At 40.3% G+C, this 27,582-nt stretch overlaps 1 protein-coding gene across 1 annotated transcript in view; it reads left to right on the top strand.

Moving 5' to 3' along the window:
* Positions 1 to 27,582, top strand: part of LOC140479982 (kinesin-like protein KIF2A) — a 66,466-nt gene that overhangs the window by 23,615 nt on the left and 15,269 nt on the right. The window contains exons 7-13 of the mRNA XM_072574445.1: positions 7,653 to 7,751; positions 10,247 to 10,301; positions 14,640 to 14,802; positions 20,528 to 20,618; positions 23,609 to 23,672; positions 25,245 to 25,336; positions 27,172 to 27,314. Of these exons, the coding sequence (XP_072430546.1) occupies positions 7,653 to 7,751; positions 10,247 to 10,301; positions 14,640 to 14,802; positions 20,528 to 20,618; positions 23,609 to 23,672; positions 25,245 to 25,336; positions 27,172 to 27,314 (707 nt within the window). The remainder of the gene's footprint in view (positions 1 to 7,652; positions 7,752 to 10,246; positions 10,302 to 14,639; positions 14,803 to 20,527; positions 20,619 to 23,608; positions 23,673 to 25,244; positions 25,337 to 27,171; positions 27,315 to 27,582) is intronic.

Here is a 27,582-nt window from a genome sequence, read left to right as displayed (position 1 = left end):
AGTCCTATCATAAAAAGTGCAAGATAAAAGCCTGAAGGTCGTTGTTTTGTTTTTGTTTTTTTGTTAGGAATTTGTAAACTGTACCAATGTAAAAGAAAAGCTATTATCCACCTGTTCAAATGTTATACAACTGTGGAATTGGGACTCTAACATGGGCCTCCTGGCTCAGAGGTAGTGACATACCACTGCGCTGCAAGTGCATAACAAAAATTGTAGAGCACTTTATCCTTGAACATGGATTATGCTCATCTTCCCTGTTCCAATTATATTTTGTGATGCCAAAGCAAGAGCAATAATACTTAGAGTGGAGTGTGCCTGTGAGCTAATTGTCAAATAGACACAGAAGGTGTTGCCATTTAGAATACACCATTAATAATTGGCTGAAAAATAAACCCAAGCATGGTAGTCACCAAATTTAAGTTGAAACCAATGCTGTATTTACATGTCTTTTATGCCTGCAAAGAACAGGGCCCTGGATGTAGCTTCCAGTACACACACGTACCTCATTGCAAGCCCAACTCTCAATCTACATTTATTCAGTATAATTCACTGTACTCTGTGCAACATTTGCTAACTAATCCAATTGCAGCGTCCACTGTTAGACACTCGAATTCTACAAGTATGTGTTAGTTCTGTTGGATCAATCTTTTTATTTGTTGTGAACAACTAAATGACATTATGATTTGCCAATCTTTGGGACATATAGCCTACATATCTTGTATCACACTGAAATTCATATGCATGACTCAGTTCTGTGAAAGCACATCTCTTAAACTTGACAGTAACATTCTGTCAATGGAAAATACCACTTGTGTTGCTATGTAGCTAGCTTCTCCTATTAGAGTTAGAGATGTACAGCATGAGAATAGATCCTTTGGTCCAATCCATCCATGCTGACCAGATATCCCAACCCAATCTAGTCCCAAACTGCCAGCACCTGGCCCATATCCCTCAAACTCTTCCTATTTATATACCCATCCAAATGCCTGTTGAATGTTGCAATTATACCAGCCTCCACCATGTCCTCTAGCAGCTCATTCCATATACTTACCACCCTCTGTGTGAAAAAGTTGCCCCTTGGGTCTCTTTTATATCTTTCCCCTCACCCTAAACCTATGCCCTCCAGTTCTGGACTCCCTGATCCCAGGGGAAAGACTTTGCCTATTTACCCAATCCATGCCCTCATAATTTGTAAACCTCTATAAGGTCACCCCTCAGCCTCTGCTCCAGGGAAAACAGCCCCAACCTGTTCGGTCTCTCCCTGTAGCTCAAGTCCTCCAACTCTGGCAACATCCTTGTAAATCTTTCCTGAACCCTTTTCAAGTTTCACAACATCCTTCCAATAGGAAGGAGACCAGAATTGCATGCAATATTCCAACAGTGGCCTAACCAATGTCCTGTACTGCATACTCTGACCAATAAAAGAAAGCATATCCTATCTACCTGCGACTCCACTTTCAAGGAGCTATGAACCTGCACTCCAAGGTCTCTTTGTTCAGCAACACTCCCTAGGACCTTATCATTAAGTGTAGAAGTCCTGCTAAGATTTGCTTTCCCAAAATGCAGCACCTCACATTTATCTGAATTAAACTCCATCTGCCACTCCTCAGCCCATTGGCTCAGCTGGTCCAGATCCTGTTTTAATCTGAGTTAACCCTCTTCGCTGTCCACTGCACCTCCAATTTTGGTGTCGTCTGCAAACTTACTACTGTACCTCTTTTATGCTTGCATCCAAATCATTTATATAAATGATAAAAAGTAGAAGACCCAGCACCGATCCTTGTGGCATTCCACTGGTCACAGGCCTCCAGTCTGGAAAGGCAACCACCACCCTCTATCTTCTACCTTTTTTGAGCCAGTTCTGTATCCAAATGGCTACTTCTCCCTGTATTCCGTGAGATCTAACCTTGCTAATCAGTCTCCCATGGGGAACCTTGTTGAACGCCTTACTGAAGTCCATATAGATCACATCTACTGCTCTGTCCTCATCAATCCTCTTTTTGTTACTTCCTCAAAAAACTCAATCAAGCCATGTTGACTACCCCGAATCAGTCCTTGCCTTTCCAAATACGTGTATGTCTTGTCCCTCAGGATTCCCTCCAACAACTTGCCCACCAACATCCGGCTCACTGGTCTATAGTTCCCTGGCTTGTCCTTACCACCCTTCTTAAACAGTGGCACCAGGTTAGCCAACCTCCAGTCTTCCAGCACCTCACTTGTGACTATCAATGATACAAATATCTCAGCCAACAATCACTTCCCTAGCTTCCCACAGAGTTCTCGGGTACACCTGATCAGGTCCTGGGGATTTGTCCACCTTTACCCATTTCAAGACATCCAGCATTTCCTCCTCTGTAATCTGGACATTTTGCAAGATGTCACCATCTATTTCCCTACAGTCTATATCTTCCATATCCTTTTCCACAGTAAATACTGATGCAAAATATTCATTTAGTATCTCTCCCATTTCCTGTGGCTCCACAAAAAGGCCACCTTGCTGATCTTTGAGGGGCCCTATTCTCTCCTTAGTTACCCTTTTGTCCTTAATGTATTTGTAAAAACTCTTTGGATTCTCCTTTAATTCTATTTGCCAAAGCTATCTCATGTCCCCTTTTTGCCCTCCTGATTTCCCTCTTAAGTATACTCCTACTTCCTTTATAATCTTCTAAGGATTCACTACATCGATCCTGTCTGTACCTTACATATGCTTCCTTCTTTTTCTTAACCAAACCCTCCATTTCTTTAGTCATCCAGCATTCCCTATACCTACCAGCCTTTCCTTTCACCCTGACAGGAATATACTTTCTCTGAATTCTCATTATCTCATTTCTGAAGGCTTCCCAATTTCCAGCCATCCCTTTACCTGCAAACATCCACCTCCAATCGGCTTTTGAAAGTTCTTGCCTAATACCATCAAAATTTGCCTTTCTCCAATTTTAGAACTTCAACTTCTAGATCTAGTCTATCCTTTTCCATCATTATTTTAAATCTAATAGAATTATGGTCACTGGTCCCAAAGTACTCCCCCACTGACACCTCAGTCACCCGCACTACCTTATTTCCCAAGAGTAAGTCAAGTTTTGCACCTTCTCTAGTGGGTACATCCACATACTGAATCAGAAAATTGTCTTGTACATACTATGGCAGTCCCAGTCAATGTTTGGAAAGTTAAAATCCCCTACCATAACTACCCTATTATTCTTGCAGATAACAGAGATCTCCTTACAAGTTTGTTTTTCAATTTCCCTCTATTAGGGGGTCTATATAATACAATCCCAATAAGGTGATCATCCCATTCTTCTTTCTCAGTTCCACCCAAATAACTTCCCTGGATGTATTTCTGGGAGTATCCTCCCTCTGCACAGCTGTAATGCTAACCCTTATCAAAAATGCCACTCCCCCTCCTCTCTTGCCTCCCTTTCTATGCTTCCTGTAGCATTTGTATCATGGAATATTAAGCTGCCAGTCCTGCCCATCCCTGAGCCATGTTTCTGTAATTTTTTGATATCCCAGTCCCATGTTCCTAACCATGCCCGAAGTTCATCTGCCTTCCCTGTTAGGCCCCTTGCATTGAAATAAATGCAGTTTTAATTTAATAGTCCTGCCTTGTCCCTGACTTTGTTTGTCTGTCTGTCTGTCCTCACTATCTCCCTGGGTTGTCTTCCCCCAACCCCCACCCCCAATTACTAGTTTAAATCCTCCCGAGCAGCTCTAGCAAATTTCCCTGCCGGTATATTAGTCTCCTTCCAATTTAGGTGCAATCTGTCATGCTGCATTATCCTATTTACCTTTCTTTTCTTCTACCCCCACCCCTAAACACATTAAAGATCAATTTGTTATTTGTTGCAAATAAGCTGTTCGGCATGTATACTTTGAATATAATCCTAAGCAAATTGTTTTTGTATTTTTATTCCTGATTTGGCTTTGCTCTCAGCATTTTATTCTCTCTCTTTTCATTATTTCCTATTTTGTCTGCTACTTATTTTACTAACACTTTTTTTTTATATACTAAATTTAGCAATTCTACCTTTTGTTTTTGAACAGAAAGAAAGAAAAGTTTTGATCTTGCTGAAAATTGTTTGCAATGTCCTGTTGTTTAACCAGGAGTGCACCAGTGAAATGCAACTTTTCTAGTCATCAGGACGCATCTGCAGTTTTTAATCTGTTAAAGCACCTTTTTTTTTGTCTCCACCTTTTATTACTCTTGGCTATAAAACCTTTTCAGTTTTTCAGCTGGTATGGTCCTGACCTTCCCCTCTTCAATGCTGTCAAACTTGTGCATAGCTGGCTTATGACTCTAATAATCTTTACGTTTGAAATAGTCTTCAGAGTCTGTTGAACCCAAACTAAGCCTCCAATAGTGCAGGACAAAAACTACATATTTTACATTATTTAGGAATGTCTGAATGTGCCCACCTACTACTGCAATCCTCAACCATCCATGTTTCATCTTCAGACTTCACTATTCCAGTGTTTCCCACCATTAATACTTTGAGTTTAGTTGTCCAAGTCTTATTTATTGAATTCACCTAATTGAGCCCTTTTTTTAAAAAAAACTCGATTTATTTAACCAAGACTATTTCTATTGTTGTTCTGCTGATCATGTCTCCACAACATGCCTCAAACATTTTACAGACAGCATGTACAGCAGTACCCTTTGTCCTACTCCTTCAATTCAATAGTAAGTTATGAGGAAGTCAGTTTCGCAAAATAGTTTTGTTCACCTCCAGCCCTGTGGTAGTAGATATATTTTGTGAACTCCTTCCTCTATGACGGACTCCAGTGAACCCAAATCCCACTTACCTAGCTTTCAGAGTGCACGTTCATTGAAAACACCCACTATGGGCAGGTGCAGCCTGAGCAAACTCTGATCCTGGTTCTGCTGAGTGAAATTGCAAACTCCCTGCTTTCAGTATTCAGGTTTGCTGCCTTGTTGGCTGAGTGTTAGCCATGGAATTTTGAGGAGCTTATCTTTTAATCTCTGCAAGATTAAATGTTTTTTATTCATTTGTTGGATGTGAGCATTGCTTACTTGGGTCAGGATTTATTGCCCATCCCATTAGATACAACTCAGGATATCTTCGAATAGTTTTTAGGTAGTGGTGAAATAGGAATGAATGGTTGATAGCTAGAAGAAATTAATGCTCAATACACTGTTTCGGTACCTCTCTATTCTGAAACTTTTGGATAGATCTGAGTACCTTTTTTAATTTTTATTATTCTTAGTTCAACTTTTAGTTTAGATTTTTTTTTCAGTCTGTATGGACATTTTGTGGAACATTCCAAAACAGGTGGGAATTGAACCTGGACCTTTTGGCCCAGTGGTAGAGACACTATCACTGCACCACAAGTGCTGCCCAACTTTGAATTGATACTTGCCTATTCAGGGATTCAGTAGGGGGCTGTTAGAACAGTTACTGCTTTCTGTTTAATGTAGTCCTTGCTGTTTTAATTAAAGATTACTTCACAGTATTGATTCAGCAAGTAGTATATAAGTGATTAATTGCTCTAACATTAACTTTTTTTTAAAATGGAATTTTTTGCTGCATTTGGACTTTTTAAAAAAATATAAATTACAGAATAAATTATCACTTTGCAACATTTAAGAGGCAGTTGGGTGGGTATATGATTAAGAAGGGATTGGAGGGATATGGGCCGGGTGCTGGCAGGTGGGGCTAGATTGGGTTGGGATATCCGGTCAGCATGGATGAATTGGACCGAACAGATGTACAGCGTGGAAACCGACCCTATGACTCCGACTTGTACAGGTCACTTCTACCCCAAAAGAGATTCCAATGATCCAAAAATGTGAATCCTTCTCCCATGCACCAGCTCCTCAGCCATGCATTTATCTGCTCTATCCTCCTATTCCTGCCCTCACGAGCTCGTGGCACTGGGAGTAATGCAGATATTACTACTCTGCCAAGGACCTCCTTTTTTTTTTAAATTTTTGCCTAACTCTGTAATCTCCCTTCAGAATCTCCGCCTTTTCCCTTCCTAATTGTTTAAAGTTTTGAGATACTTTCTCTTTCTGGGATAATAAGAGACTGAGCACTTCTAAGGACCAACAGTGACAGTTTTAAATAATCCACTGAAGAATTACACTGACAACCAATTTTAGCATTGTCTATTAGTCTTGCAATCTGGCATACTTTCTTGTACAGAAGATACTTATTTTTAATACACATGACCCCTGTTTCTGCAGACCAGAAAAATGTATGGACATATACTGTCTTGACCAGTCAGTTAGCCTGCCTGTTTTTATTCTAAACAAATCTTGGCAGTTGACTGTCAGGGAGTCCTCCATGGCAATACCTCACCAGAGTCCACTTGCCAATCAATCATTACACTCCCCTCAAACAATAGAAATTTATTGTAGCTCAACCTGAGCTACAAACCTGCAGAAATTTATTCCCCTTATGTTGTAGTACTTGAAATTGTCCTGCTGGGTGCAAAGCAATTTTTTTTCAGTAAAGCTCAACTCTATATTACTATCTTCTGTTTTTTAAGATACTTTGACTATAACCAGCAAAGGGTTTTTCCCTGACTCAGTTCACAATTTTTTTTCATGGCACTGTTTGATGCCACACTCCTCCCCTTCCAAGAATTCAGTTCTTGTAATGATCTTGTACAGATTGTAATGAGGCCAGGAACTGAACCCTTGGTGATATCCAGACTAAATGTCAATGAGCAAATTTAGGTATGAGGCTTGATGGCAATGATATTTTCCTGTCACTTTGATCAGGGGTAGTTTGGATTGGATGCCCACGACATGAGCAGTTTTCCCTCCAACGTTGAGTAGATACCACTGTTTTAACTAAGCATTTTGGTGAGTGTGCTGGTTCTGGTGCATAAGCCTTCAGTGCTGTGGACAATCTTCTTCCTCCACTTCAAGGCCACCATGATGTGGAGGTGCTGGTATTGGATTGGGGTGGACAAAGTCAGAAGTCACATGACACCAGGTATAGTCCAACAGGTTTATTTGAAATCCCATGCTTTCGGAACATAGCCCTTTCATCAGGTCACCTGACAAAGTGGCTATGCTACAAAAGCTTGTGATTTTAATTAAACCTGGTGTTGTGACTTGTGACTTCATAAAGGTAGCAGGGGTCTGTGTATGCCTGTTTTTTAAAAGCTACTGTTTGTAATTTCAAGCATAAAGTAGCCCATACGAAAAGATGAACAGTTTTAGGTGCAAAAATGATACTGGAAGCTGTTCTATTTAAACCTTTTCAGTAAAGCTCTGCCTGTGTTCTAGCATTGATTTCTGTAGAGCCTTTTCTTGGATTGAGTGCACAAGTAAGGCAAGCACTTATTGATATTGAAGAAGTACTGCTGAGCATTGGTCTGTCTATTGTAGGTACATTTGCAACTCCCATCCCAATGGAATTCCATCATTTTCACCTTATGACATTGAGGGAGCAGTAACCATTTCCAAGACAGACAAATCTCTGTTCAAAGGCATCTGCCATTGTCCTAGCTAGTAGATACTGTGGGTTTGGAAGGTTCTACTGAAGGACACCTGGTACTGTTGTTCATCTATGGATGGTCCACATTGTGCTTACATGTATTTGTAACCAAACCTAGAATGTAATAGTTTAAGCAGCTAAAACTAAGTGTCGGATTAAGCACTTTTTTCTAATTAATTGCAGGAATATGATGCTAGTAATCCAAACTGGGAATTCTTGAAGATGATTACAGAACTCCGAGCTACTTTAGACTCCTATCAACTTCTCTCTCACTCAGATCCTGTAAGTAATTTTGCATTATTCACAGAGGGAATTCTGGGGGCGACTATACTGCTCTCCTGCTTCTGGATTTCACGCCAGTTGTAGTACAGTTGACAATTAAGACTGTGTCTTGAGTGTCTGTTCAAAAGGGAATGGGGAATTGCTGAGTTAAAACAATTGCTCCAGGGTAATAAGCATTGAACTTTTTTTTTTGGCGCTTCATAGACTTGCTGTGTTCCCTCTGCAGCTTTAATCAAGATTTTAAGCTTGGCCCTAGAATGTTGAGTTGTGCCAAGATATTCTTTTTGTTTCTCTAGTTTTTATGCACCCCCTACTAAAGCTGACCTGCCCACTCACTAAATTTACTCTTATAAATTTGAATAACAAGTCACTGTTGCTAAAGCAATCTTTCCAAGAAATTAATGGATTATTTTGCTTCAAGAATTGTTTTAGTGAAAATTAGACTTCAGATTTTGCACCTGTATTAAAATTCTTGCAGAACTCCTCTTATGATAGATATTAAAAGCTGCCATCCAAGTTCCTGTATTAGGGAACAAGCAGTCAAACCGAATGAAGTATGAAAATAAGGTCTTACTAAAACAATACTTGGCAACTAGTCTGACCACACTTTAAACACTAAATGATCCAAGAAATGACATACTGTCATTGGAGGCAGTTCAGAAGGTCCACTAGGTTTAGACTGAGGTGTGGAATTTGAGTAGTGGATCTGTTCAATTATTTACCATGGACTTTCAAACCTGAATTTAGTGTATTCCAGGCTGAGGTAGATTGGTATCTTTTTCCTTAATCAAAGGGAATTATACATTTATATGGATAAAGCAGAAAAGTAGAGTTGGAATTCAGATCAGCTAGACTGCATTAAAGCACTCTAGATGAGCTAAGTGGCCTACTTTTTATTTATCTTGTGACTTTGTTAAAACAAAACGAGACAGTTGACTCATTTTAAGCCTTCTCTGCCACTAAAGATTATGGATGAAATGACTGCAGCCTTTCTTACCACTTCCCATGTCTATCCCCCAACTCTTGACCACTTTGATAATCAAAAATCTGTCTAATTCAGTACTGAATATATTTAATGATGCAGTCACCGATTGTGCTCTGGAAGAGAATTTCAGGACTAACAAATAAGGGAAGAAATTTCCCCTCCTGTTTCAATTGGAAATTCCTTTTTTTTAAACTGTTCACCTTAGTTCTAGATTTCTCTACATAAGTAAAATCTCAACACCGCCAGTCCTGGAAAAGATTTACAGGATCTTGTTTTGGTAAGATTCACTTCTGGCTTTAAAAGTATTGAATGTGTATAGACTCAACCTTTTCTTCCCAAGACTGCTCCTTCATCCCAAGAAAAAGCCTCATGATCTTTTTTCTCTGCAGGGCTTCCAATGCAAGTATGTCACTCCACAAGACAGCCAGACCTGTACACCATTCTCCTGATAGTCTCCCCAATCCCTGCACATCATAGCAGATTTAAATTTGTCAGTACAATTGGTTGGTTTACAATGTAGAATGGTGTCAATAGCTTGGTTCATTTCCCACACTTGCTGAAGTCACAAAGGTTCTACCTTCTTCAGGCGTGGTGACTCTCAAATTAAAGTACTTTCAGCCCCCTCTTCCCTAATGACAGAGCAGCCCTAACGTTTTCTGGGACCATGGGAACTTTATTTACAGTTGTGGCAAAACCTCCCTAAACTGACATTCCATTTAACTTGCAAATACGTTAATTAAAGTCTTGTACTGCAGCATTCCACAGTTTGTCTCTACTGCTTTTCTGCTCTTGCCAAAATGGGAAACCTCTCTCTTTTGCTGCATTCATAATCCATCTGACAATTCTCTATGCATTCATTAAACATTTTATATCTCCCTCCATATACCCTTGTATCTGTTAAATTTGTAAAATTGAAGGTATACTCCATTTATTCAAAAATGAATCCCTGTGGAGAAGAATAGGAAATTGTACTTGCAAACCATAATTTGTTTAATTTTGTTAAATTTAGCTGAACAAGAGAACAAAACTAGATGCAGCTCTTCAGTAAATTTTAAATTTGTCTTCATTTAGGTTAGACCGGTTCAGTTTTTTAAAAAAACAAAGTAGTTTGTCCCTTTTGTTTTTTAAAAAAAAGTATAATTCTGCATTGTTTAATTTTGTACAGATATGTGGGCAAACCTTAATTCTCATCTAGGTGGAGAGTAAGTTTGTTTTTGTGACTTTTGAAGCTGACATACTAATACTTGGAATTTACTGGGAATTGGTGCCAGTTTCTGGTTGATTTGTTTTTTAAAAACCATGTTTTTTTGGAATTGCATTAGTTGCGATAAAGTCACCTTCCAGAAGTTGTGGTGCAGGTGGCTTCATCATTATACCTGGTTTCACATTTGCTGCACTTAAAAGAGAATTTCATTATAATCAAAATAAGTGATGAGAACATTACTAAGGTTTTGTCATACTAGCCCTATCAGAAGTAAGTTTGTCAATTTTAACATTTCAACTTCCTCAGGTTGAGCTTCACAAAATTTGTGTGTGTGTCCGAAAGCGGCCTCTCAGCAAAAAAGGTACGTGGCTGTGTTTATAATTGCTCAATTATAGAATGTCTTTCTACATTGATAGTACAGTACTATCAAACTTAATGGATTTGAAGTGCTCAACATTTAGTAATTTCTTACCTTTTTCATACACTGCACTGTCATCCCATTTCCGTATCAGTTGAAGCAAATGCTCAACACAGTGGCTCTACCTTCATCTTTATTCTGAGCCCTGGAGAGGGAGCAATTGCCCACGTACACAAGAACATGAGTTCTTAGCCTTCTCTCGAACAGCAGATTCTTAAGGAATTATATACACACTCACAGGGGGCAGCATCTGTATTGGTTGGGTGATTGTAACAATCAGTAAGCATCAACAGTAACGATTAAGCCATCTGGCATTATACAATATGTATTCTTCACCTTGTTAAACCACTACCCCTGCCTCCAGCATCTCATTGTTTACTGCAAGTTCTTATCTGGTCAAAGTTATACTAGCTGAGCCTTTGTCATGTGACCCTAAACTTGACTCTTTCCTTAACTGCTCATACTTTATACACATTCCCCACACTGAGGTGTGGAGCAATGATCAGCTGGGCTCTTCCAAATATTTCTGTAAAAGGTAGAAGCCCAGATTCCCATCTGCAGTAAAATCATAAATGTTTGTGTTGTAACATTATCAACTGTTTCCTTTTACAATCTATCCAGTCAATCTATGTAACACTTCTGTCCTGAAAGCAGTCTTCAATCTTTCCTGCACCTTTTGCTGCAGCTTTTCCCAAAGTGTGTCTGGATGGACACCACATTACTTGAAGCTGAGCCAATATTTTGCAAAGGTTTGTCATAACTACCTGACATTTGAACTCTCTGCCACATTGGAAAGTGCAAGAGCCTGTGCTCCTTCTCAGCCTGCCTTTCAATGGTGTGGCTGCATCAACAGGTCCCTGTTGACACTGGACAGTGTCAGCTGTGTTGAACAGTTTTGGGAAGTCTGAAAGTGAATTACTCACTACAGAATTCCCAGCCTTCTGCTTGTAGCCACAGTATTTATCTAGCTAGGCCATTTAAGTAACTTTTTTTTTGTTTTGCAATGGTAAAATTGTTGAATGTCACTGGGAGGTGGTTAGATTCTGTATTGGAGATGGTCATTTTCTGGTACTAAAATGGCTAGCAACATTCCTCCAAACATTTGTATGTGGGTTCAGACTGTTTCAATGTCTGAGGTGTTGGTGAGCAGCACTTCACATGTTCAACCAACAGTAAATATCAAATCAAAGCTGAAGCAAAAGTCATTGCTGAAGATGAGACTAGTTTAGAAGAATGCACATCTGTACTGTCTCTCCTGACAGTATGCATAACTGTTTTGAGAATTCTTGTGGCAGTGGTAATGTCCTACCTTGTTTTGGAAAGTCCAGGTTTAAACCCTACCCACCCCAGATATGTGCCATAAGAGACTGAACAAGTTAATTTTTAATAACCTGTGACAGTCTGATATATAATGTATTTAAGTTATTTGGCCATCTTTTGATGTATCTAATTGTTTGTCATGGCAGAAAATATCCCCTAACTCTTTCTTCTACCATAACCCCTCTGTTCTCTACCAACCACCCCACCCTGCCGTGTCTGTCAGCCTCCCTTCCTCCCCCTCCCATGCCTGTCTGTCTCCATTTTTCCCACCTCCCCAACCCCCAAACAATATAATCACAACCTCCAGTTTGTAAACTCTGTTGCTCAAGATCATGCTGACATACAGCATCTCTTGGTTTAAAACATTATTCAATTATTTCTTTCCCTCTGCATACTATTTAAATGGCAGAATGAATAAAACAATGTTAAGCTTCAGGAACCACACCTGTAATATTGTATACAATTCTCATCTCTTTCCCTAGGAAATGGTACTTACTAGGGAGCTGATGCAGACTAATATGAAGCCTAGGTGAAAGTGAGCACTGCAGATGCTGGAGATCAGAGTTTAGATTAGAGTGGTGCTGGAAAAACGCAGCATCCGAGGACCAGACATATCAACGTTTCGGGTAAAAGCCCTTCATCAGGAATTAGCCCGAAACATCGATTTTCTGCTCCTCTGGTGCTGCCTGACCTGCTGTGCTTTTCCAGCACCACACTCTCTCTCTTCTAATATTGACTGGCTCTGCCAGGCTTCATAGCAAGTGAGCCAAGTTGATCAGTTTCGAAAAATGAAAATAAACCTGAATTAAATGTATAAAGTTTTAAAATGGCTGGACAGATTAGATTCGGGGGGAATGTGTTCACTGGCTGAATCTAGAATCAGACTACGTTCTCCTGGTACAGGACTCTGATAGGCAAGTATTTAGTGTTCTACCACTATAGTTTCTTGTGGTAAAGAATTGAGTCCAGATCACTGAGTACACAATAGAGGTTGAACACTTTTTTTTTGGATATTTTAAAGGCCTCTAGAGTATGGCGAGAAGGTGGGACTGTGGCGTTAAGGTAGAGGATCAGCCGTAGAGATGTACAGCATGGAAACAGACGCTTCAGTCCAGCCCGTCCATGCCGACCAGATATCCCAACCCAATCTTGTCCCAACTGCCAGCACTTGGCCCATATCCTTCTAAACCCTTGCTAATCATATACCCATCTGGATGCCTTTTAAATGTTGTAATTGTACCAGCCTCCACCACTTCCTCTGGCAGCTCATTCCATACATGTACCACCTTCTGCCTTAAAAATTGCCCCATAGGTCTTTTGTATTGTTCCCCTCTCACCCTAAACCTATGTCCTCTAGTTCTGGACTCCTCCCCCAACCCTAGGGACAAGACTTTGTTTATTTATCCTACCAATGCCCCTCCATTTTTTTAAAAAACCTTTTATATGGTCACCCCTCCGCCTCAGACGCTCCAAGGAAAACAGTCCCAGCCTGTTCAGCCCCAAAAGGATTAAATAGCATACTCCTACTACTAGTTTTCATTAACCCCTCTTATGGGGAGAACCTAGTTGTCTGGTAAGAAATTTCAGCTGTCTAGGCCCAGATATATTGGCTTTCATTTTTTTCTTGAATAAAATTCAAGAGGAAATCTAGATGCAAGGTAACTCTGAGTAGACCATTCAGCCCCTTAAGCCTGTTCTGCTGTTCTAGATCATAACTGATTTACCTAAATCAATCCCATATTCCTACACCATCCCCATTATCCCTTACTGTCTTTATGAACTAATCATCTGTCAATCTTTCTGAAGTGACCTAATGACTGAGGCCTTCACAGCCCTCTGGAGTACAGTGTTCCAAAGATGAGTGAAGAACTATTTCCATCTCAGTTAAACAATTTTTTTTATTCTGAGATTTCTTTTGCTCTAGATCTTACAGCGAGGGATGCATCCATTCCATATCTATCCCTTTTAATGAAGTTTCTATGAAGATTCCTCTCATTCTTAATTTTAGGGAATGCAGATCTAGTTTTTCTCCATTTCTTCACATAGGATACTCTCAATGTCCAAGAATCAGTTTTAATCTCCGCATTCAATCTATGGCAAGAGTCCAAAACTGCACAGTGCACCAGTTGTGGTCTCCCCAGGGTTCATATCATTCGAACAGAATCACAAGTGTTACAATGCAGAAACAATCCTTTGGCTCATTGTACTAACTCCTCAAATGATCATTGTTATTTCCTGTAAATCTCCTGCTTTAACCCTATATGCTTGTACGTTATTTCTATTGAAATACTCATCCAATGCCACCTTGAATGCCTCCATTAAGCCTGCCTTCACTACAATTCCAGGCAGTACATTCCATACCCGAACTATTGCTGTGTTTTGATTTTAAAAATGTTTTTGCCTCACTTTATTACTTTAAATCAGTGACATCTGCTTCTTAGATTTTTTTCATGTGAAGAAAATGAACGGCTCCTTCATTCTTCCTACCAAAGTACATAGCCTCACTACCTTACATCTACCATGCAGTTTGCCCATTTGCTCAACTTGTCTGAAGCCCCTTTGTATTCTCTCAAGTCATAATTGCACTAACTTTTTGTCATCTGCAAACTTTTTATAACCAATTGGCTTGCGTATCGAAATCATTGATCTAGACTGAAAATCTGGGACAGAAGCTGTGGACAGTTAGCCTGGGCAGACTCTCTGGCCAAATAGTCTACTTCAGCTCCTGTCTCTCCTAGTCTGTGTGGTCAGGAAGTTTTCAAATTCTTGTGGCATGGTGTCTAGCAGATACCTCTGAAGAACGGGTTTTAAAATCTCTGATCATGACCGGTTACGAAATACTGCTTATTCTTAATAGGCTATTACTGTCGGTGCCATTCTGTCTGAGTTAACTTTTTTAAAAATGGATTTAAAGTGACAAAATTGAAGTTCAACTTTAATTCTCTATTTTGACTTCCACAGAAAAGTTAAAAAGAGAGATTGATGTGATTACCATCTCTGGCAAAAATGTTGTTCTAGTGCATGAGCCAAAGATGAAGGTTGACCTCTCAAAATACCTGGATAACCAGCCCTTCAGATTTGACTATGCCTTTGATGACTTTGTTACCAATGAAGAGATCTACAGGTACTCCATTTTAAATGAGTTTAGCATTAGCATTTATACACTCTTAATTTCTTTTAAAAGTTAAGGGGTATGCTCAGCCTTTTTGATTTACTAACCCCCTCAGTTGTCATATAAGCTAGTTGCTGAACATCTGAAGGAGTTCTAGAGCTGAGTTGAGAGAGACCAGAAGAGTGAATTTATAATAAGGAAATGACAAGAAATCATCTTGGGTACCAGAAGGGGCCACAAACCAGAGGGTGGGAAATGAGGAAGGGGTGGCTCCAAACAGGTACCAATCTGGTCACCTTACCCTATGTCATCTGATTTGATGCAAGACTAATTTGAAATAAAACTTCTGAGGCTAAAAGTGAAAATGGGCCCCCATTTATGAAGCAGAGTGATTTTAAAGTAAGATAATTTAGAAGGGGCAATTTTTCCTTTTTAAAAGGATCTATAAAATTACAATGAAATAAGTACAATGCAGTGCTTGCCAGGATATTATAGCAAAGTCTGATACTGCAAGACTCTATTGCATTTGATGCAATGTTTATGAAAAAGTAGGTTTTAAGGAGCCTCTTAAAAGGAAAGTGAGACAGATGTAGGGAGCATAAACCAAAGTTAAAACCTTGGCAATTGAATAGACACCAACAAACATTGTGTCAATGGTCAGAAAACCCATCTGGCTCACCAATGTCTTTAGAGGAGCAAATCTGCCTTTCTCACCTGGTCTAGCCTACATGTGACTCCAAACCCCCAGCAATGTTGTTGAACTCCAAGTTGCCTTCTGAATGGCTTGCTAGGCCATTTCTGTGACTTTATAGCAATTCCTACAACTGAAATGAAACTGATAACCAGTCTTTGACCTTGGTGCTGGAAAAGACAAAAGCAGAAATAGCCCTATTGATGCTGCAAAGTTGTCCTCATTAACATCTGGGAGCTGGTGCTAAACATGGGAGAGCTGTCTGACAGACTATTTCTCCCCTCATTCCTGATGAAGGGCTTTTGTCCAAAACATCTGTTTTCTTGCTCCTTGGATGCTGCCTGACCTACTGTGCTTTTCCAGCACCGCTCTCTAATCTCCAGCATCTACAGTCCTCCCCATTTGCCTGTCTGACCGAGGTAGTCAAGCTCACAGAATCCTACTCTGCAGACAATATCCCAGATACCACCATCACCATCCCTGGATATGTCCTGTCTCCCTGGCAAGATAGAACCAGCAGAGGAGGGAGCACAATGGTACACAGTCAGGAGTTGCTCTAGGAGTCTTCAACATTAACTCCAGACCCCCTTGAGTCTTGTGGCTTCAGGTTAAACATGAACAAAGAAACCTGTTGATAGCTGAGGGAGGACAGTATGTGGTAATGAATCTGTACTCTATGTTTATGTTTAAGAATGCTTGGAGGAAATGCTGATGATGGCAAAGGTTCAGAGTATACTCTAGAGTATTTCAGTGTCCAACAAGAGTGGCTCAGCAGCAGTACTACTGATTTGACTGACTGGTTGGGTCCTAAAAGACACAATTGCTAAACTGGGTCTATGGCAGGTGATGAGGGAAAACATACTTGACCACTTGCTTGCCAATCTGCTGACTGCAAATGCATCTGTCCATAACAGTGTTTGTGAATGGTGACCCCACAATCTTTATGGAGACAAAGTCCTGCCTTCACATTAAGAATAACCTCAATGTTGAAGACTCCTAGAGCAAGTTCTCCTGACTTTGTACCATTGTGCTCCCTCTTCTGCTGGTTCTGTCTTGCCAGGGAGACAGGACATGTGTTGTCCCATCACATGCTAAATGGGACAGATTTCAAATAGATCTAGCAACTCTAGACTGGGCATCTGAGGTGCTCTGGGCCATCAACAGCAGGAGAATTGTACTCCACAATCTGTAATTTTGTGGCCTAGCATATCCCCTACTCATCCATTTACTGTCAAGCCAGGGGATCAACCCTGGTTGAATAGAAAAATGCAGGCAGACCTGAAGGTGGTGTTAAGCTGGTGAAGCTGCCAAACAGAACTGTTTGCATGCCAAACGATGTAAGCAGCAAGTGATAGAGCTAAGTGATCCCACAGCCAACAGATCCGATCTAAGCTCCACAATCCTGCCACATCCATTCGTGGACAATTACAGCTCACTGGAGAAGGCTCCACAAATATCCCCCATCCTGAATGTTGGAAGAGCCTGGCACATCAGTGCAAAACATAAGGCTGAAGCTTTTCGCAACAATCTCAGTTCAGAAGTGCCAAGTGGATGATCCATCTCTGCCTCCTCCAGTGATACCCAGGATTAAAGATACCAGTCTTCAGCCAATTTTATGCACTCCTCGTGATATCAGAAATGGTTAGAGGCACTAGATACTGCAAAGGCTATAGGCCCTGACAACATTGCAGTGATAGTACTTTTGCTCCAGAACTTGCTGCTCCCCTAGCCAAGCTGTTCCAGAACCATTACAACACTGGCATGTGCTGGGCTATGTGGAAAACTTGCCCAAGTATTTTTTTGTATATAAAAAGCAGAACAAATTCAACCTGGAGAAAGTGAGAACTGGAGATCAGAATCGAGAGCATGGTGCTGGAAAAGCGCAGCATCCGAGGAGCAGGAGAATCTATATTAGGGCATAAGCCCTTCATCAGGAATGAGGCTTGTGGGTCGGGGCTGAGATAAATGGGAAGGGGGTGGGGTTGGGGGGAGGTAGCTAAGAAAGCGATAGGTAGATGAAGGTAAGAGAGAAGGGGGTGGGTCTGGAGGGCAGTGCCGAGTAGAGGCTTGGGACTGAGATAATGTGGGGGGGGGGGGGGGGGGGGGAGGGAAAACGAGGAAGCTGTTGAAATCCACATTTATCCTGTCTGGTTGCAGGGTCCCAAAGGGGAATATGAGGCATTCCTCCTCCAGGCATCGGGTCGTAACAGTTTGGCGGTGGAGGCGGCCCAGGACCTGCATGACCTTGACTGAGTGGGAGGGAAAAAGAGTTGAAGGGTTCAGTCACGGGGCATTTGGGGTTAGTGTCCCAGAGATGTTCTCTGAAATAATCTGAAAGAAGGCATCCTGTCTCTCCGCTGTAGAAGAGACCACACCGGGTGCAACGGTTGCCGTAAATTACATTAGTAGAGATATGGGTGGATTTCTGATTGGATATGCAAAACCTGCGCCCACATCACTCCCCTCCTCTCCATGCAAAGCTCTAAGGGATCCTTCCACATCTGTCAGAAATTCACCTGTACCTCTATCAATGTCATCTACTGTATCAGTTGCACCCGGTATGGTGGTATCTACATCAGGGTGACAGGACGCCTTCTCGTGGATTGTTTCCGAACATCTGACACCTGCACCCACCACCCTGTGGCTGAACCCTTCAACTCCCCCTCCCATTTCCAAGGAAATGCAGGTCCTGGGCCGTCGTTACTGCCTGATGCCTGGAGGAGGAACGCCTCATTCCACCTTGGGACCCTGCAACCACATGGGATAAAGATGGCTTGAGAATGCAATAGGTAGATGAAGGTGGAGAACATGATTGGAGGGTGGAGTGGATAGATGGGAAAGGTGATGGACAAGTCAAAATGGCTGCTGTGTTGGAGGCTTGATTGGTTTTCACCAGTTTCTTTATTCCTTCAACCACCCCCCCCACCCCCCCCCCCCCCCCCCCCCAACCAAAACATTATCCCATAGTGCAGCCCCAACACCAGATTGACATCATTCAGGACAAAGCCCACTTGATTGGCACTGCATCCACTCTCTGCACCACTGACATGCACAGCAGCATACTATATACAAAATGCATTACAAATTCACCAAAAATCCTCATAGCGCCTTCCAAACACTACCACTTCCATCGAGAAGAACAAGGATGGCAGATATATGGGAATGCCACACTTTAACTTCCACTCCAAGTCATTCACCATCCTAACTTGGAAATATATTGCCATTCCTTCGCTGTCACTGGGTCAAAATGCTGAAATTTCCTCTAATGGCATTGAGACAACCTACAGCAGGTGGACTGGAGTAATTCAAGCTCACCTTGAGGGCAACTAGGGACTGTAATAAATGGTCAGCCCATGTTACCCACATCCCACAAAATTGAATGAAAAACAAAATTAGTGTAGACCAGAGGCCACATTAGAAGAGGGATGATACCTGAGCATTGTGATGGCCAGACTGTGGAAGAATTTGGAAAGAGGGCATTGCTTGACTGGAAGCCAATGCTTATCGATTCCCATTGGAGGAATGGGATGTGCTGTTCAGACAGTTTTTTTAGATTTCCCTCCATAAAGTTGAGGGAAGAAGGGAGGGTGGCCCAGGGTGCCAGATTGGTCAGGTGTGGAGGCAACAAAGGCATGAGTGAATTTCAGCAACTAATGAGCTGAGACAGAGGTATGCATCTCTGGATGAGACAACAGACCATGCAAAGCTGCTATGTTTACCTTTCTTTTTCCAAGAATTTGTTCATAGCTGCTGATAAATGACCAATTCTAAGCTTGACATTTGCCATAGGTTCAAATCTAACAGACTCAAATATTAAGTTTTTTTTTCTGTCTGATTTTCTTAGACTTGCAAGTTAAGATTTTTGTTGAGGATCTTTAACCAGCTGTTTCAGGTCATGTTTGGCTGATGTTCTAAAGCAGTTAGTTATAACATGTTAAATTAATTTTGAATGGAGTTTCTAAAACTTGACTCGTCCATAATTTCCATTAATTTTGTACAAACTATTTTAAGAGAATACCTCAGTTGCTTGGCTGGGGGAACTTGTCTAAATGTATTTTTGCGTTGTATTTATTTTACCTTCAGTGCAAGTTTATTTGTTTTGTGCTGTTTTTATCGAACAGCTCAAACTAGTTTATTGAGTATTCTTGAGTATTTTCTGAACCAGAACAGACAAAATAAACTTGTAGGAGAAACAAAATCTCTGCTAATCTAATTCAACAGAATATATATTTTGGGGTAGAGAAATTTTAAGGATGCTACTTATTATTTTGCAAATGTCAAGTGGGATATCACTCGTAATCTTTGTATACATTTAATAATGTTGCAAGTCTCTTCACAAAACCGTAAATGTGCCAAATACCTATTTGGTTTAATTCCAAGAATGTCAAAATTAAAATGGGTATTAATGAATTTATCTAACTTTGAGTACTGTGCAAAGTTCCAGTTAACTTGGAACTAACGAAATAATTGAATGAAGTTTTAACCCCTCAGTGCAAGATGAAATTACTTTTGGCAATAATTGAAATTTCTTTGGATCTTTCTCAAAGACAGACTGGCAGGTGATCTGAAAAGAGATTTTAAATTGTAAAGGGGGTGGATATCATAATGTTTCCACTGGTGGGAGACTTCAAAACTAGTTTGTAAATAAACCATTAACTTATCCAATAATTCATCAGGGAAGTGTGGAACATGTTCCACAGGTAGCAACTTGTTTGAAAAGCAGATTTACCAGTAAGATAAATAAGCATGAGGGAGAGAAGAATAAAATGTATTCTTAGTAAGATGGTGAATGGGAGAAGTTTTGTAAGGGGCACAAGTTTCAGCCCATGGACTGATTGGCCCGATGTGATTAAAGTTTTGGGAAGATGCAACCCATCTGAATTTCTACCAGGTGGAGTGCTTGTTTTTGAGAAATGTTTTTTTTGGTCTGTTGGTATCTTCAAATTTAGTTCTGACAATTTATTTTTTTCTTAACATCCAATTTTTTGGATGTCAAATGAATAGATGTACAATTGGCTCTTTTTTTTTTTTTAAACCTCTTATCAGGTTCACAGCAAAACCCTTAGTACGGACCATCTTTGAGAGGGGAATGGCTACCTGTTTTGCCTATGGACAGACTGGAAGTGGCAAAACTCACGTAAGCTACTGTGTTAATTTGTTACAGTATCTATTCCTCTAGATTTGTAATTGATTTTCATATGTTCTCACCAAGAATCAGGTGAGGGGGTGTGTGCGGTAAGGTGGGAGATAGTGACTGTATGTTTGTTTACACTGGACTGTGATTCTTGGATATAGGAAATTTTCAGGTTTTCATTACTGTCCCTAGCTACATTGTCGGGCAGCTAAAATGCTGACCTCTACCAAGCAATGTGAAAAATTACACGTTGGTCCAGTGTACAGGACACATCCAGCCTGACCCAGTTACCACCAGCACCCCATCTGTCTAGTGTCACTGATCAGTAAAATGATGGGAGGGATCACAAACAATGCCAACAGGCAACACTGCTTAACAATAACTAGCTTACTGACACCCCATTTAGGTTCTACCAGGGCTACCAACTTCATGACAGCCTTTATTTCCAATAGGGACAAAAGAAATGTGATCAGAGTGGCTGTCCTTTTTTTTTTAAGTCCACATTTGAAACATGTCCTCAAGAAGATCTCAATTGTAATCAATCATCAGAAAAGGTCTGTCTGGAGTTGTACCTAGCATATGGGAAGGTGTTTTTTGGCTCTTAAGGTCAGTCATTGAAGTTCCTGACATAACTGCAGGATTTCCTCAGGGTATTGCGTAGTTGAATCTCTGACTGTTTCATCAGTGATCTTCCAGACGTGTGTGTTTGCTGATTGGGGTGGCAGGGTGGCTCAGTGGTTAGCACTGCTGCCTCACAGCACCAGGGACCCGGGTTCTATTCCAGCCTCCGGCTACTGTCTGTGAAGTTTGCACATTCTGCCTGTGATTTGAGTGTTTCCTCCCACATTCCAAAGATATGCAGGTTGTGAATTGGCTATGCTAAATTGTCCACTGTGTTCAGGGATGTGTAGGTTAGATGCATTAGTCAGGGGTAAATATAGGATAATAAGGTAGGAGAATGGATCTGGGTGGGTTACTCTTCAGAGTTGGTGTGGACATTTTGGGCCTTGGAGCCTGTCCCCATACTGTAGGGATTCTGATTAATAGAATATTCAGTGCCTTTTGAAATTCCTTGGATATGAAGCAGTCTGTTTTTAAAAATCCAGCAAGACCTGGACAATATTTTTTTTGGGGGGTTTTGAGTTATCAAGTCACAAACCCCACAAATGCAAAGCAGTAACCTTCTTCAAGAATAAGCCATCACTTGATGGTCAATGACCTTTTCCATTGCTGAATCCCTGCTATCGCCCCAGGGAGGTACAATTAAGCAGAAACTTAACTGGGCTCACTGTATAAACACTGGCTATGAGAGCAGTCAAAAGCTAGGAATCCTGCAAGGACTCGAGTCACCTCCTATCTCACCAAAGTCTGTTCGCTATCTAAAAGGCAAAAGTCAAGAGTGATTGGAATACTCCTCCCTTGTCTGGATGAGTCAAGCTCAAAGTTCAACATCATCCAGGGACAAAGCAGCCCACTCAATTGGTCCCACGTCCATAAACATTTATTGGCTCTACCTATTTTGCTTAGGAGCAAAACTGCACACCCTTCTCCTTGGTGTAGAAATTTGCCAAGGCTCTTTTAGACATTAATTTCCAAAACCAGAACTGCAACAATCTAAAAGGACCAGGACAGCAGATTCATGGGAACACCACCACTATTGTCTGCAAGTCCACTTATCAGCCTGACTCTGAAGGAACAGTGATGTATATTTCAGTGTCATGAGCACAAAATCCTTGAACTCTTGCCCTAATAGTATTGTGGATGCATCAACACCAAATGAACCCACCTCCTTGGGAGCAGTTAAGAATGTGCAATAGGATGCTCATATGCAATAGTGGTGTCTGTACCTCTGAACCAGGAGTTTGTGGGTTCAAGTCTCCTCTACGCTGGTGTCGTATGATAACCTCTCATTTTGTAGTGTTTTAGTTAGGCAGAAAGAAGTGCAATAAATGCTAGCCCAGCCAATTCAGCCCACATGCCCTGGATGAATATCTGAAAAATAGAATTTAGATCAAGTAGGTCACATGGCCATTCAAACTTACAAATCTGATTTTTGATCTCGCTTCCAGTTTCTGATGGCACCTTTTGATTTCCTGGTCTATTACAAGTTCATTTAACTCTGTGTTTTAATTAAGCGGTTTGTAAACTTTGTACAAGATAAATTTTTACACAGAAATTGAGGGTGATTATAGTCTTTTTTTTGTTTGAACTTGCATCCAAGTTGCTACTTCAGATACAGTAGCTTTGTCAGAATTTGAGACATCCTTTTATGTCTGGATAACTACACATGTAGCATCGAATAGTAACTCTTGTGCTGTATGACAACTTATGTTAGTGGAAAAATCTTCTAACAGAAGACTGGTAACTTTTTTTTTGGTTACACCATCTCTTATGTCACCCACCTTTTTGACAAACTCGTCACCCAAGATCCTTCTTTTTGGCTCCATTGATAGATCAGCATGTTTCTTGGGTGTGGAAGCAACATTTACTATCCTGAGCAGTTAAAATAAACGTAGCATCTTTCAGGATATTTCAAATATTTTGTAATAAAGATCCTGGGTATTTCAGACATGGAAACTGAGGACTGCCGATGGTGGAGATTGGCAGTGTGGGTGCTAGAAAAGCACAGGTCAGGCAGCATCCAAGGAGCAGAAGAATTAACACTTCTGGCATAAGCCCTTCATCAGGAAACAGATATATTTCAGACACTGCCAATGAGAGCTCTACCCATGTTGTGCACAGTCCACAGATATGCAGGTTTGGAGAATTTGGCCATACTAAAATTGCACCATAGTGCCCAGGGGTGTGCAGGCTAAGTGGAATAACCATAGTAAATGCAAAGTTATAGGGTGAGGGGGGGGACGGGCTAGGGCTGGGTTGGATGCTCTTCAAAGGGTCAGTACAGAGTCAATGAGCCAAGTGGCCTCTTTCTGGGCTATTGGGATTTTATGTATGTTGGAATATTTTTAATATTTATTTCTTTCCCCTTTCAGACTATGGGTGGTAATTTCTCTGGGAAAAACCAAGACTGTTCAAAAGGAATCTATGCTTTTGCAAGTAAGGAATAAGAGAAACGTTAATGAAGTTTTCTCTTGAAAACTTCAGTGCTTGGTTACCAGCAGACATCCAGATCCTTGTTCGTTTTCACTTTCCTCAGAGTACATTGCTGTCTTTACAATGCTTTCCAATGTACCCATTTCTATCACTGACCTCAAATGACTAATTCTTCACTTCACTTGTTTTGCATTTCCAATTTGAATTTTGAACTTAGTAGTGCTTTGGCCAAAAGTTGTCCCCTTCTCCACCGTCCCTCTTTTTTCCGTCATCTGAATTCTGGATGATGCTCCTGGAAATCACCATCTACCCTCCAGATTCCTTTCAATTGAAAACTGCTCACATGCCAGTAATCATCTCTCCTTTCTTTCTACCCATCCCAGACTACTTTTTTGTTTTGAACCTGCAGCACTACTTTCTCATCTCCTGCCAGCACATGTAATATATTTACTCTTTATTGCATCTTCCTCTGCACCATGACCTCGCCACTGAGCTTGGAGGCAATTTCCTTGAGTTCACCTGCTCTCCTGTTGTATCACTTGATGTTTCCAGTTCTGAGAGATCAGCAACATGAAATATTAGCTTGTTTCTATCTCCATAAGCTCTGACCTGAGAATTTCCAACATTTTGCTTTATTTCATGGTTCCAGCTTCAATATTTTGGCTTTTTGGCATGAAAGATTAAACTACAGGGTATGATTGGAGTTGAGGATGCAAGAAAGATTCCAGGTGGTTTAGACAAATTGGGTGAGTGAGTAAATGTGGCAGATGCAGTACAATAAGGCTAAATAAAATTGTAACTTTTTTTTGTGTAAAACAAAGTATTATTTACATGATATTTTGGCAAGTGTGGATCTACAAAGGAATCTAGGTAACTTGAACATCAGTTATTGAAACTGGGCAAGCAGGAAGGCAAATGGTACATTCTTCTTCATTGGAAGAAGATTTGAGTTCAGAAGTAGGGATGTAGTTATAAAAGCCCTTGGTGAGACCTTTTTATCTGGAACATTGGGTGCAGTTTTGTCTCCTACCTAAGGAAAAGATCTATAACTTTCTGAATTAGAGGGACTACTGTGGAGATTCACCCAGGGTGTTACTGGGTGTGGCAGGACTGTCCCATGAGGAAAGATTAGTTCAACTGGGCCTATATTCACTAAAACTTAAAGGCATGTGGGAGGATCTGATTGAAATGTATAAAAATGTATAGCAGGGCTGGACAGACCAGATGTAAGGAGGATGTTTTCTCTAGGGAGCCCAGGTGACATCCTGAGATATGGGGTAGACCATTTAGACTGAAATTTCTTTACTCTAAGGCTTGTGGACCTGTTAAATTCTTGGCCTTCAGTGTCTTCTGAGGCCAAGTCACTAAGTGAATTCAAAAAAATTATTTTGTTAGACGTTAAGGTGTTTCAAAGTATGCAGGAAGGATGTGCGAATATGGCATTGAATTAGAGGATCAGTCATAATATAGAATGGCAAAGCAGGTGCAAAGGGCTGAATGACCTACTGTTTCTATTTTTCTACATACTAAAGGCAAATTAAAACTTTTTTTTTTTCTCCAATTCTTTTCCTATAGCTCAAGATGTATTTTTGCTGCTTGAACAGCCTCGATACAAGGATCTCAGTCTGAAAGTATCCGTAAGCTTTTTTGAAATCTACAGTGGTAAGGTGGGTTCAGAATTGCTTTGAGTGAGCAACATTAACTGATTGCAATGTTTCATAAAAACATAAATAGAAGATTTATAAGATTAAAAGGTATTTAATCTAAACACTATGAAAGTCTAATAGTCACTTGCAAATGCTTCCAGCTTCTCAGTGAAAACGTGGTGTAGGTGATGAGATTTTTGAAAAGAGAATGTGTCTATGGATTCCCTGCCTGTAAAATACTGCTTTCTTTTACTGACTTCTCTGGTGTTTGCATGAATTTTTACACTGAACAAATGTTTCTTTCTACCTCTGCCTCACCCAGTTTACCAAAATAGCACAGTCCCAGAGATCCAATTTTTTTTCCATTCTTCTTGGGTGTTTCTATCAAGGACAGCAATTGTTACCCATCCTTGCCTCCCTTTTAAACTGATTAGGTCTCTAAGAAATTTCAGAAGGCAATTAAGACTCTACTACATTGCTGTGCATTCAGTCACATGTAGGACAGGTAAGAACAGTAGAGTTCCTTTCCCCCAAAGTTTGTTTTTTAGTGAACCAGATGGATATTTGACAATGGTTATAGTCACAATTGGACTAGCTTGTAATTCCAGATTTTTTTTTTTTCTATTGAATTTAAATTTTGCCAGCAGCTGTGGCCTATCTCTCCAGAACATTAGCCTGGGACTCTGAATTGCTAGTCCAGTAACATTTACCACTATGTCACTGCCTCTCAGAATATCTGATATTGTGGAAGTTAAAATGTTGATGGAAGATGTAGGATATAAATTAAGGGGGGAGGGGGGGGGAAGAAATCAGTGGAGTTAGAATCCCAGATGTGTGGTTTGCATCTAGAACTGGATGATGCCCAATAACCTTTCTAAGACAGTAGGCTAAATTGGCAGTATTTAGTTCAATATCAGTAACTTAGGCAAATTTACAAATTTGACTGTAAATAAATGTGGTGTAAATTGATTTTTTTTCAGAAGGTGTTTCAATAGGAACCTTAATCAGGGATATAATACATAAAATACCACAACATTATGAATTATTGGTTGTTGGAGTTGATTTGATTATGGCTATGAAGAGTCCTAACTTAAATTTTAAGGCAAGAGGCTAGAAGGATATTTTCACATGGATTACTGGAGCATGCCACACGAGAACCCAAAGCAAATTCCTGAGGACTGCAGTGGCACTGGAACTTTATGGGAACAATGGATAAATATTTGAAGTAGAAGATGTTACTTCACTATTTTAAGTGAGGAGTATGTTATTTATTCTGAATTACAAATGATACCAAATTTGACTCCTTCCTTCCTTCAAAGAATACTTTCGACCTTCCCCTCCAACCCAAACAGCTTGCTGTGAAAAAAATTCTGCTGGAAGCATTAGCCTATGATGCATTTATGATTATATCTGACTTCATTGGGAAGCAAAAAATTCCTTTTTTTTTTCCTTTTTTTTTTCCTTTTTAGTTTTTCTCTCCTACCTCTTTATTTCCCCCAACCATTCATCTAAACAGATGTCCTCTTCAACCAAAATATGGATGTTTAACCATCTTCCAATTGAAATAAGAAATTCCAGTTTTTAAATTTTTCTAAAAGGACCGTTAGTTTTTAACATCAATTTTCTACCACCTGCCCCTACTCAAAATAAATGGTATAAGCTTAGTGTTTTTTACCCCTGCATTGGCAGGTTTCCAGCAAATTTTCAGCTGCATTTTGTTAGATGGTGACTTGATTTTCTTAGATTTCAGTTCTAATTAATGGAAGAGAAAACTGGTCTAAACAGTGATTGGCTGACTGAAAGCAAATATTATTCCTCCACACGGCTTACTGAACTAATGTTCATTTGTTTTACAGGTGTTTGATCTCTTGAATAAAAAAACTAAGTTGCGTATAATGGAAGATCATAAACAACAGGTACAGATTGTAGGTCTCCGGGAACAGGATGTCTTTTCTGCAGATGATGTAGTCAAGAATATTGATATGGGGAACAATTACAGGTAACTTTTTTTTTCTCTCCCTCCTTCAATATTTGTTTCTTGCTTGCTTTTCTCCTTGATTGACTCCCTTCAGAAACATGGCTGGTAGAGAAACTTCACTCTCTCTCCATGTATTGAACATCTCGAGCACGTGTTTATAATCACAAGCGTATATTGAATTATCTTGACTCATCAGTACCCGCATTCAAGTTGTGGTGTTTAAGCACTGAATTATGTAAAAGTATTTTCCAGATATGATATAATTATAACCTAATACAAGGTTTAGTAT

Source organism: Chiloscyllium punctatum, chromosome 7 (genome assembly GCF_047496795.1).
Source record: "Chiloscyllium punctatum isolate Juve2018m chromosome 7, sChiPun1.3, whole genome shotgun sequence".
Classification (NCBI taxonomy): domain Eukaryota; kingdom Metazoa; phylum Chordata; class Chondrichthyes; order Orectolobiformes; family Hemiscylliidae; genus Chiloscyllium; species Chiloscyllium punctatum.
The sequence above is the reverse complement of the archived record's forward strand: the minus strand, read 5'-3'. Positions and strand labels throughout refer to the sequence as shown.